This window comes from Rhinolophus sinicus, chromosome 5, assembly GCF_057876585.1.
Source record: "Rhinolophus sinicus isolate RSI-liver-muscle chromosome 5, RSI-T2T, whole genome shotgun sequence".
NCBI classification, from domain to species: domain Eukaryota; kingdom Metazoa; phylum Chordata; class Mammalia; order Chiroptera; family Rhinolophidae; genus Rhinolophus; species Rhinolophus sinicus.
This window is the reverse complement of record NC_142505.1, coordinates 19,647,416-19,660,579: the sequence shown is the minus strand read 5'-3', so window position 1 is coordinate 19,660,579 and position 13,164 is coordinate 19,647,416. Positions and strand designations below refer to the sequence as shown.

The 13,164-nt window shown below is 35.5% G+C and overlaps 1 protein-coding gene across 15 annotated transcripts in view; it reads left to right on the top strand.

The window, feature by feature from the left end:
- Nucleotides 1-13,164, top strand: part of RBMS3 (RNA binding motif single stranded interacting protein 3) — a 1,228,141-nt gene that overhangs the window by 1,161,521 nt on the left and 53,456 nt on the right. For 11 of the 15 annotated variants that reach the window (XM_088798298.1, XM_088798292.1, XM_088798294.1 and 8 more), the window contains 2 exons: nt 3,742-3,852; nt 11,446-11,493. In XM_088798298.1, the coding sequence (XP_088654424.1) occupies nt 3,742-3,852; nt 11,446-11,493 (159 nt within the window). The remainder of the gene's footprint in view (nt 1-3,741; nt 3,853-11,445; nt 11,494-13,164) is intronic. The other 4 variants (XM_088798297.1, XM_088798293.1, XM_088798295.1 and 1 more) reach the window with 1 other exon arrangement.

Genomic DNA, 13,164 nt, shown 5'->3' with positions numbered 1-13,164 from the left:
CCCAGAGATTCTGATTTGGATTCTAATTCTTCGTCTGCTGCTGCTGCTGGTGTGCAGATCGTAAATTGGAGTGGCACTGGCATAGAGTACTGACAGTCATTGGAATATCCGTAAGGTACTTCTCACTGTAGTCCACGTGCTGGCATTCATATAGGTTCTAAGCCAGCTATGCGTGCTCTTCTTGGGAGATAGCCAGGGCAAGTTATTCCCCAGTTTGCCGGTGAGCCTACATTTCACCTGGGAAATTAAAATACTGAGGAACTTTCTAGGACTTAACATTTCTTTCAACTGTTGGCAGAAGGTTAAAACAGATACTCTTGTAGCTTTAGGTCAGCTATGTTTACTCCACATCAAGGATCTTTGGAAACTTTATCCAAATTGCTGTTGAAATTGTTTATTTCAGAACTAGAGCGACCAGATCCACCCTACATCTCTTGAGTATGAGCAGCTTTGTTTTGCAGAGGCAGTGGCTAAAATAGACCAGACATTGCCATCAGCTGTTTGGTCATTGTGCTTTTTAGTGGAATTACAGCATGTTACAGTATTTTTCTTTGCAGCTTAAACATTGAGCAAACCCAGACATCCGGAGATGCTAAAATGAAAAATCTGTTTCCTCTTGCCTTGCCATTTGCCAAGTAAACTCCGTCAGACAGCACATTCTATACATTTCGAGCACATGAAATTGCCCTTAATGTGTTGGCAACATCTGTCACAAAACACTCTTCAGTCTGTGGATTAAATGCATTGGACAGGAATGGATTCAACAGTACAGTTAATGAGGCACAACTGTAGTTGAGGGCACTACTTTCTCCTTAACAACCCCATTCTTCTCCTTTTTTAGTTCTTTTTCTTTCTTTTCTCTCTTCCCTTTTTTCCTTTTTTTTTTTTTTTGTATGTCCTATACAGTGTAAAGGAGACTCTGTAAAGTTTGATGAGGAAAGTGACTGGCAAACACCATTCTTTGCTGTGGATACCCAACACTTCAAACCCTTTAAGTTGTCTTCCCTGATAAAGTATCATCAAGAAAATTCATTTCTCCAAGGGGTTTTTACAAACTGTTTCTAATATTTCCAATTTACTAACTGTAAAGTTCTTCCACCCTTTGAGACTGTAAAGGAATGTTTGTTCTTAATAATTGGAGCAATTCTTTTTTTATTGAACATTTTTACTGAATATGAACAAGAATGAATGTTCTCACATGTCCTCCCCCAAGAATTATTATTTTATTATTCATCTATTTGTAATAACTGGTCTGGTTAGGAAAATAATGTTCCCTTACATTGTTTTACACTCCGTGCCTAGTGCTGTTATTTACAATCCCAAATTATGACAAATCCCTTCCCACTCTTCCCTTTGATTGTCAGGTTTTTGGTTTATACACAGAAGCAGCACTCACTCTGTGGCATCTATAATCAAATGAGTCTCCAAACACTTTCTGAGAAAGAATTCTTTAAAGAGACCAGACAATCCTTCCTAAATTAATTCCAAATGCAGGCATTCAATCCCTCTATTTTATCATGCATGGATTTTTATTCATCTGTCACATACTCACATATCTCATTTGCATATTGCCTCCCAAACAAAGACAAAACTCTACCTTTCCTTACCACTGGGGAAGGAGGTCACCCCTAGGGCACTGAGAAGAAAGTATTCTCTCCAAACACAATTTTGTCTTTATCTCTGATTTATGACAAACAATCATTTATGTGGCTAGAGAAGGCTGATTAGAATTGAGGGGTTTCCAGGATTGTGACAGTTTACCTGTATGTTGGACTCCCTACAGGCAAATATTCTAAAAAGATAGACTAACTCTCAAGTTCAAAAAGAGTATTGAAGTCTTGCACCTGCTAAAGATTAAAATGTCGTGAAAGTGCCACTTTTTCATTGAAATAAATGTTTTAGGACTTGTCTTAACTCTTAAGTTATGCTATAATTTTTCTCTAAGTGATTTAAGAAGAACTCCAGTTCTTCATGACATGTTTATTTCTGGCCTGGTACAGCAAATACCTGAAATGAAGGCCAGTATGTTTTTGTTTGTGTGTTTGTTTGTTTTTTAATATAAAATGAAGATGCTTTTGTTGAAGAAATTCAGACAGCAGAAAGAAAAAATGATGTGTCTCTGAATTATAAGTAAAAAGCTTATCTTATTGTTTCTGTCATTCAAGAAGCATCTTAGTGAATGATAATTCATAGAAGCATCACAACATTCAAGCAACACAAATGCACAATTGTGTATATTTACAATATATAAATGTATAGAATAACATATATATGTTTTATGATTGATTCTCTCTCAAAAGAGTTAGTTGTCCCCTAACTCCTTTGGGGGAAAAGGTGACTGTATATCAAACATTTCCAAATACTTGTCTCAACTTGTCTCAATTGTTATTCTCCTCCATAGTAATGTGGAGGAGCCCATAAAAAAAGTCTGAGTGATAGCCTGCCCTTTCAACTGATATAGTCAGGAAATTGGATTTAGATAATAACATAAGAAATTAAGCATCCTGAGCAAAAAAAGTGTTTTAGGAAATATTTATTGTGGATAATTAGTTTGGGGTCTGAGATCCTGCCATCTGCATGAATCTGTCCTAGTTTTATTTCTTCAAAACGTTTACTTACATGGGGAAAAAAAGTCAAATAGTGAAAAAATATTAACATGAAAAAAGCCTCGAGATACACAATCATTTTAGTACCACTGAGTATTTAAATGAGTTGTAACAGCACAAGTTTCTGCCTTTATTATCATCTTTAAAATAATACATTGGAATTATAAAATATGAAAGATTCCATCCAACCCTAGATTTTCTTTATTTCTTTCTTTTTTAACATATTGTTCCATTCTCCAAGTTAGTCAATTAAGGCAGAATAGTAGAATAGAGGAAAAGGAACAGAAGGGTAATGTGGCCTGGCTCTGCTTCAGTAGCCATACGACACTTTGTATATGGACGGAAGTTTTTTTTAAAATGTGTATTATTTCTTGCCTTCCCAACAATTATAATAAATCCAAAAGCATGTTCTAGAAGTTTGCTTTTATTAAGACCTGATGAAACACTTGATATTTCTACATTTTTTAAAAAAGTTTTAGCAATGTTGCATTTGACCAGCATTTAAGTGTTCAGTATTCTTCTGTCTTGTGTCAAAAGCACCAATAGAAAGAAAGGAGGTCAAAAGATTCGGAGGAAAAAACATGGGAAATAGGAAACTTTAATTTTTATAACATTTAGATTATATTGTAACATGGCCTTCAAAGAGATCCAGTCAAGAAACCCTTCTTGACCAGTGTTATCCCCCTGGTGGTGGATCGTATGTGGTGATCAAGAATTAGCCATATAAATCACAGGTACATGTCATACACCCAAAGTCTTATTCAATATCAAGAAAAACTAGAGAATTTCCGTAGTATTCATATATTTTAGTCACAGAAGTTGGTATTTAGAACAATGAGGGAGGGGATATATGCCATATCTCAGAATACATTCTACTTTGACTATTGGAATTGTCAGTAACAGGCATTTTAGACACATCACATAAATCACATCAGAAGAAAGGCAGGTGCTAATGCTGTATATTTAGATGAACATAAAATGACATGGATGGATGTAAACATACATGGTTGAATTTAGCCTTTTCAGTAAAAAGTAAACACGTTGCTATTAACACGGTTCACTGTGTTTATTTTTTTAAATCAAGTTTTCTTCCCTGTGGAACGTGTTTTCAGATGGACATTGTGTGTGCTTGTAGGGTGCTGTGATCACGCCGACAATGGACCATCCTATGTCAATGCAGCCAGCAAATATGATGGGCCCCCTGACACAACAGATGAATCATCTTTCACTGGGCACAACAGGAACGGTGAGTTGAAGCGTTTGTTTTGTTTTCTTGCATTTCTTCAATAAGATGTAATACTCTGTTTTCACTGGCATTATCAGCAAAACTGGTTCTGTACCATTGACTAACCCACGTTTCAGGTTCCCGTATGAATAGGCAGCATTCTGCATGCATATTCAATTCTGGGATAAATTTACTCACTTTGACAAGGCTGAAGCTTCGACTATGTCGCATTTGAATTTGAGTTACTCCTTATTCTTACAACACAACACACCAGGTATAATGTCTGTTTTTGGAAAAGTGTCTTGATGCATGCACCTGCAAATCTAGACCTTGTAATTTAATACACTTGAGCCTGTGTTTCTTTCCCCAGATGCTTACCACTTCAGCTAATATATCAGTCCCAGGATATTCACAAGTGAGGGGCCAACCCTGACTATGACTAATATCCAGGGCTTGTTATTTATTTTCAATGTTTAAATCAATAAAACGTAATTGAGAACCTGACACAATCGAGTTCTTTTCATCTTGCCTTTGAATATGTCTGCATACATGATGCTGAAAAATAGGAATGTAATGTACTTGATATTTTTTTATAGGTTGGGCTATTTTTGAGTAGTCATTATTTTTCCTTAGGGAAGAAAAGTATATTGAAAAATTCCTCTCGCAGCCTTGGTTTTATATCAATGAGACATTTGAAATCATTAGCAAAACTTTGTTTTTTAAAAAATCTATTCAAAGACAATTCCCCAAATAATCAAGAGGGCAAATGTCTAAAACAATCTGAAATACTACAACTTTGTTAATTACCATTATAGAAAGCAATGAAAAACCTCAAAGTCAACCTCTCGCGTGACACCATCGGTAACAAGTTTTTATTTTTTTCTTTATAAATGTTAATACAGAGAATTTTGTCATTTTTAAAGCTGTAGAAAGAAAAAAATATATATTTTCTTTTGACTGAGACAGTTTAAGTATTATAGAAAGAACACTGGATTAGGAGTCAGGAATTCTAGATTCAAATCTTGGGTGAGCCCTGTGTTTCTATCTGTCCTAGGGAAAATATCTTCCAGTCTGAATTTCCCTCTCTGTCTAGTTGAAGTATTGGACATGATGATATATAAGGCCGCTTTGACTATACACCTCTACGTCTGTAAGCCTATATGTCTCACAGTCACCACTTCTGTGATTCTTTACAATTATGCTGGCATCATCTCCAAATATCTACATATATTATGAACACTAGCTATATATTGGAAATTTTACCTTAAAGCAATGGCTTGCTTGCCACATAGATGTGTTGAGTCAGGCTCTTTGGAATATAAGAAGTTTCTGACATGTCCACTGAGGTCTCGATAATCTGCTCTAAATAGGAAGAAAAGTCATTATAAATAATGGAAAGAGTCGCTTTGTTTCAATAAAGAAATTTAGTTTTATTAATAACATAAATGAAGTACCTATCTCTAAGGCCTCCGTTGCTGAACCTATAAAAAGCAATTGATGATACTTTACCTCCCAGAAAGCTTGGGCTGGCTCAAATGATTTCTTAGGTCTCTGACCTAGGCTTTTAAAAGTCACATCTAGGACAACATTTAACTCTACCCTGTGGTACAACTAATTTTCATCAGGGAGATAGGATTTAAAGATAATATTTCTAGAGCTTTTAGCAATGGATAGGGATTATTTGTAGTCATTTTGCTCACTAACAAAACAGCCCCCAAGACGGATATGGAAGCCTAAAGTTTCTCATGTGCCCACTATTGATTTCCCTTCATATCAGCCTTAATCTCCTTAAAGGATCATAAATCTTCAATAAGTGAAATATGACAGTCTTACATTGAATGACAATCTGGAATCTGATAAAAGAGGGAGTTATAATGCAAAGCATAGCAAGAAACACTTTGTAAATCCTACTCATTTGAATCAAAAGTAAAGCCAGCTGACTTGCCGAAGTTTAAATTTGCAAACTAGAAAAGATATTAGAGCTAAGTTTAATTAAGAATATGACTGAATCCTTTAGGGAATTGAAAAAAGAAGCTAAAATGTACAGAACAGATTCAGAATTATAATAGTTATTGATTCACTAACATATATTATGATTAGTATTTGAGCATTTTCAAAAAGAACATATTAGTACAAGGCCACAATTTTTGCTCAGCTGAAAATAGCCAAATTATCAAATAATGATATATACCCTCCCCTTCTTAGAGAGCAGAAGTTTTAAGCATGTGGCTTATTTTTAGTACCAAATTTCCTCTAGTTTTTTTTTTTTTCTTCCTTCAAATTTGTACTAAATAATGCTCAGGTATACTAAGAGATTTGTATAAATTGATACTTTGCAAAGGTTTAAAATTTCATAAGGTTTTGGAAAGTCAGAGAGAAAACAGTATTACTTTGTTGAAATATTCAATAAAATATCACTATGTGTAGTATCCAGACTGTTGTTACACTTTTTTCTTCAACTGTCACTCTTATACTTTAATATGCCAGTATAGATCCATTTTAATGTGAATTTTTGATTGGCATTTTGAGTGGCTATCAAATTTTCCCACCTATTGCATCTCTTCAAAATACTTTATCATTTCTGGGAAGACGGCCTGTTGTCCTGGAAAGAACAGTAAGCATTAGAATCAAACTTGAGTTCAAAGCCTGGGTTGGCCCCTTATTAGCTATGCATGTTCAGGCAGGTTATTTAATCTCTCTGAACTTTTATTTTCTTTTTTGTAAAGTAGGAAAAAATACTATTTATATCCCACAGGGGAATTGCCAGTGTTAAATGGAATGATATATGTGACATACCTACTATAATGTTTTACACCTAGTAGATGCTTATTAAACAAACCATCCTTAACCGCTATCTCCCATGATGGGGATCTGGTCAAAGTCACCAGAACAGATGTAGGAAACTGTCAAGTCCACAGCACAACTCATTGGCCTGCTCTCTTTCATTTGGCATAACTTATTTCTTTCAAGTTTCCACGTTCTTAGCATCTAACATACTCTTCCAGGGTTGTAAACCCAAAAGTCCATAGAGGCCAGTCAAGTCACATTAACGAATAAAATTGACTGAGTTCAGGCAAAAAACTTTAGAAATATATAATCAAATGTGCTCTATATGTACCTATGTCAGATAATATAAATACACATGATATTGGAGATTATATTTTAAATTAGATTATTTTAATGCAATGCTAATAACATCTCTGCCTGAGTGTTGGATGAACAGTAGAGAAAAGTGCTACCTTTGGCACCTGGAACATGATGCCTTGTCTGAAGAGAGAAATGGCTACTCCATCCCAGGTAGCTATGGCCGCATAGGCGTACAGACCTGGGGTAGCCACACCTTCCGATTTTTTAAGATAAGCTAAATATTTGGATTTTAATGGGAAATTTCCCTGTATTTGAATATCGAACCCCGTTTGTGCTAAAAGCTCTCCGATTCTGACTCCTGTCCAGAGTTTTCCTAGTTCTCCTCTGACCTCTCTGGCTATTGCTTCTTCTTTTTTTTTCACAGGCTGATAAGCCAGGGTTTCATTTTATAACTTGTTTTACTTCTCATGAAAACATTGTTTCCTAAGCAATTGCATCCATTTTCATGGCTTTGAACTCTGCTTGCTATGCCAAAAACTCCTAAATCTGAGACCTCAACACTAATCTCATCTTAAAATTTTAGACTGATTTATCCAATTACTTGATAACAATGTCCATGTAAATCTCCCTCCGACATCTCAATGTCAGCATGACGCAAACTAATCATATTAGCTTCCCCAAGCTTCCTCCCCACTGACCCCCTTCCTCTTATACATCCCTGCTTTTTATTTCCTCTCCAGCCAGTCCCATGACCATTTGCCCGGTACTCAAATGCTACATCTCGGACTCAGTCTAGACTCTTTCCTCCTCTCTCACCACCATGTACAATTACTTTTCAAGTCCCACCAATTTTTTTTTTTTCATAGACTTTTGTCAAATACATCCTGGGCCTCATTTGATTAATTAGAATAGTCTGTTCCTCCTGTTTCCTGTCTCCATTTGCTCCAATCCATTCTCCACCATGTTGCCACAGTTAGTCAATCTAAAATTATTTGAGCATATCTCTCTCCTACCAGTAACTTTGCAGAGACTTGAAATTCTGCAAAGCAAGGTGTGAGCAGTGACAAGTCAACATTAAGACAGAAATCTCAGCTCCAGAAACAGATAGGTTCCAAGGGCAGTGCAGAGAGAGATCCAGTGATTACTGCAAAGTAGGCAATAATCAGGGCTCATGGGAAATTGGAGCTAGATTTGAATTTTCCGTTTTTAGAAGGGTGGCATTAGGCCAAAGGCCAAGTCCCACTTTCCTTTCTAAGATCCCTGGGTAAAGGAAGTGTACTAAGCCATGGCCTCTTTTCCATCTTCATAAAATTAGATATATTTGGTCCCCAACACCCCCAAATTTTGAAATGGATACCATGTAGTTTAATTAAACTTTCTGTACCATTTGCCACCTCAAATGCTTATTGTTTAATTCTCAACCTGTTTTTAAGCTGGACAGAATCTGCAGGCCTGAAAAGAAATGAATTTTATGCAAGTGGTGTAACTTTTATTCCAAGGCTCTGCTGACCTTGAAGAATTTTCTAGCTTTTCTACTTCTGTTTAGTTTTGGTCACAGGAGTCCCCCCTATAGAACCGAAGCCCTGTTATCCATAATTTCTTATCGCTCTATTGTAAGCTTTAGCAGACCACTGGGGATTTTACTGTGTTATGAGAACCTCCAAATTGCATGACAATCTTGTTTTACAAGTTGCTTATCTCCTTTCCATTTGTTCAGTTGGTGGTCACCAGTGGCTTACAATGTCATTGGAATCTGCTGGAAGAAATAAAGTTTTTGTTCTGCAGCCTCCTTATCTGCAGTTTTGTTTGTGTTCTCCAAACCACTGGTGATTTGTGACATCACTGGATTCCCATGGGGTAACCACAGCCACTCACAAAAATAAACTTATAATTGTACTCCATTTGTTCATCATAGTTCTCTAACATTTTTCAGGCGCACCATTTCTATTTTATTAGTTTAAAATTCTGACGTTAACAGGTAAAAATCCTAAATTATTAATTTTGCTTAAAGAACGTCTTTTCAATCATTAGGTATGAATATAAGTATTAGGACTGAGAGTGATAAAATCAACCCACCATGTTAAATAGCCTCATGATTAGGAAATAGTATCATTAATTCATAAATGATAATGAGTATATCTCTTTAAATGGTTTTTCAGGAAAAAGTATCAATTAATTAAAAAGTGGTTAAATACAAGACAGAAAACATAAATAAAATGGGATGCTTTAATTTTTTAAAAAATTTGTTTAGTCTTATTGTAAAATAAATGAACTTCTAAGGTAGTCTTATAAATAATAAACAAGTAGGCATTAAGTGAAAATCTAGTATTATAAAAGTTTATTTGAAAATACTAAGTTTTTCCTGTTTAAAAATAGATAAATGGATTCTGAGTTCAAATAAACTAGCAACAAAATACAAAAGCCCCAATAGTTAAAATACCAAAGAATGTGAATAGTTGATAAAGGAGGAAATAGAATGCAGAAAAAAATAATAAGTAGTAATTTAATCAAACACACACACAGACATATACACATAACTATTAAACAAAGTTATAAATATAATACACATTACTGATGAAGGTATAAGTAAATAAACATTTTAAATCATTGATATATGATGATAAGAATCTAAATTTGTAAAAGTGTCACTTGGATAGCAAGGTGGACAGACAAGACACTTCAAAACAGCTCTACTGACTGACAAAGCAAGCAGTTTTAGTTTTAGAAGCTATTGTATGGAAATATTCTAAAATAACAGAAAAGACTTTATACCTAAAAGTGCTCAGCCCAGTATTATTTATAATGTCTAATAAAGAAGAATGATTAAATAAATCATAAGCCATCCATAAATCAGAATGTAGCACGGCATGAAGTTATGAGTTTAAAATAAGTAAGAAAAGGATTATTTATAATCTTAATCAAAAGAGCATGATGTAAATTTGCACGTGTGGAGTATAGTGTCAAATATGAAAAGATATTTGTGAAATAAGGCTGTAAGAAATACAAAACAAGTGTGGTTATTGCTGAGTCATAGGATCAGGGATAATTTCTATTTTAATCACTATAATTTTCTACATTCTCAAAGTATTCAACAATAAGTATGATTTACTTTTGTTATTTATTTTTAAATGTTTTAAATATATTTTTGGACAAATGACTTGCGGCATGGTCTTAACATTAATTTTTTGTTTGTAGTAATAATGTGTGATTGCGGTTTTTAAAAAGGTATTAGGAATTACTACCATTATTAATAAAATATTTGGAGATCCTTTAAAAATGATTCTGTTTATTCTAGCTTTGGGAATTATAATCAACTCACTAGCTCACATACCAGTTGCGAGAAACAAAATAACTCATGCCTACCTAAGGTTTATTTGCTTTTGAATCTTTGATCAGTGTTTGCTTTTGCTGGTCAAAATGCCTTGTAATGTTGACATTTTAATCTGTCTTCTCATGAGAGAGTGATTAACGTTGTCTTTCTGTGGCAAGGAGATTAAATGGAGAAATTTATGATTGTCCAAATTAAATTTTCGAGTAGGTGGAAAAATGAAGTGTAGGGTTTTCGTTTTTAAAAAGAAATCTGACCACATCAATGGAATAAGGGTCACATAGAGTATCTATTTAACCATGTTTGGGCAGTTTATTTGAATGTGAGCAATATCTGGTCCTTTTAGACAGTTTATCTCTCCAAGGGAAGTTAGGGCTAGATTAGAACTTTCCATTTTTATTTAAAAGGGGCATCTTGGGCCATAGGCCATGTCCCACTTTCCTTTTTTAGATCTCTGGCTAAAGGAATTCTATTCAGCCGAAGCCACTTTTTCATTTTCAAAAGAAGCAGATATATTTGGTCTCATATAACCCCAAATTTTGATATGGATACCATGTAGTTTAATGAACATTTCCCTACTATTTGCCACCTCCATAGTTATGACAGTTTGGAAAAAGACAGCACCCATCTGTTAAATGGATCCTGCTCTATTTATCTCTGGCTCACAATTCCAGCACATAAAGCTCCTTGGCCTTAATTGACAGCCACTGGGATCAGAGCCAGAGCTGAGTGGTCAGAATGCCTCAGCCCCCATAGAGTATGGGAATGTGCAAATTTTTCATTTATCTCTTTGAAATTTCCCATTCTTTATTTTTATCTCCAGGACTTTGTTTCGTATTGTGCTCTGGGCTCCTTTCAGATGGGCTGCCTTGTAGAACTTTTGTGTCAACCAGAGCAGGGACAAATTTCATGTTGATTTCCCAAGGAAGGGATCAAAATTATAACAGACCGAGGAAGACGACAATGCTCTGGGACAGACTAGCATGTCACATGGGTCCCAACAACATGGAAAGTGTGGTGGTAATGGGGACCATTGCATCAAGTGTAATCTAGGGGTTATAGTGCCTTAAAAGCTTGGAGGCAGGGGGTTAGGCAACCATATGACATACAGTGGGCACTTCCAAGTTTTAGAGCTAAGAGTCTATTTTATTTTCTTTTGTACTTCATTGCATTCTTTCTCATGCTCTTTTCATTCAAAGATTCAGTCCCAAGACAGGATTATGATACTCCACCAGCTGTTGTGTCAGGTAGGAAAATTCTAATTCCTTTAAGACTTGATTGGAGGGGAGAGATGGAGGTTGCCTGGTTTTCTCCAAAACTCTTTAAAGCAGTGATTCTCAACAGGACTGGGTGCAAATAATTTGAATTTCAGTTACGGAGCGGGAGGTAGAGGGTGCCATTGGGGTAGCATGGTTCAAAAAAGTATACTTAATATTCCAATCCAGTTTTGTGTATGGAAAATAAATACGTTGCTTTTGAAATAAAAAGTAGGAGTTCCAAGACATTTGGTCTTGAAGGATACATGGAAAATAGAGTCTCTGTTCTGTGTATCAGTAATTCTCAGGGTTAGAAGGGTTCATCAGCATTTCTGGGAAGTTGGACGATATTTATGTTTATCAAAAGAGGGCACAGATTAATAAAAAACATAGTTTGAGAAGCACTGCTTTAGAGACCAGGATTCTTCTGAAATCAGAAAATCATCCCATTTTGCTTGCTTAGCACCCAGCATAGTGTCTGACCCATAGTAGGTGCTCAATATAATTGTGTGTTGAATGAATCAAAACTTCAAATTTGTTCTAAAAATGGTATTTTGGATATTGGAAGAGAAGCTGCCAATGTTCCATCTGTACAACAAAGTGGCAGAGATGGATTTGAGAATATATTAGTGTCTTGAGGATTTTAATTAGCAGTATTTAAGTGATTTCATAAAATGTAATGGTGTAGTTCATAAAAGGGCATATGTATGTGGAAAGGTGGGTTTTCATTTTGAATTGCACAGATCTTCTGGTGCTTCATTTTGTCTTATCTTTGCATTTTGCTTTCTTGCAAAAAAAGGATAGGGGCATAATTTTTCATTTTTGTTGTGTTTTCTTTTTAACTAAATAAAATTCTGGAAGCCTGAAGAGCTTTGAACACTTTGACCCTTTGATGTGTTAGATGATGAGGATATAAAATCCAAACCAAGAGGGCATTGGAGAAACCGAGCAAGAGACGGAAGCCAGAAATAGAATTGAAAGAGTCCATGAGGCAGTAGAGTCTGGCAACTAAATGGTGGTTTTTCAAGCAGAGAATATCATGTTCTTTCTTGGCCACCTGGTTTACATGGCCAGCGTCTGAAGGGTAATCCTTTTCTCATGTCTTGTGGACGTGATTAATTATGCTCATGGATGAATATGCATCTTATAAGTTCAATTGTGAAACAGTGAGTTAGCTTTCACCTGTGAAGTTACTTTGGTCCTCTCGGGGAGCTCCATAAAATTATCATTAAGTAAAACAACACTTATCTTACCCCCAAGTACATCACCTGTCTTATCTTAACCTGCCTGTTTCATAGGATGTGGGAAACCCCAGCCCCAGGAAGATACTTTGTTTAATGTACATAGCCTTTACTTGGTTTATAATGCGGTGTCTTTGTTTAAGAAGGGGCATCTACTCTTGATAATTCACTAATATTACTAATAAGGAAAGATACAAACTGGAACTTTCCTTCAACTAGGTTTCCTGATTTCACTTTCAAGAACACATTGAAAAAAAAGCAATGAAAACAGCCAAAGCACTTACTAGATTTCAGCCATTGGTCAGACTCTACACATATCAACTGAAGTAGAACATGAGGCTGCAAAGTTAGGCTTGGAATTCCCACCTAATTCCATAGACAGGTACCACTGAAAGTTCTTGAGCAGAGAAATGACTCGATT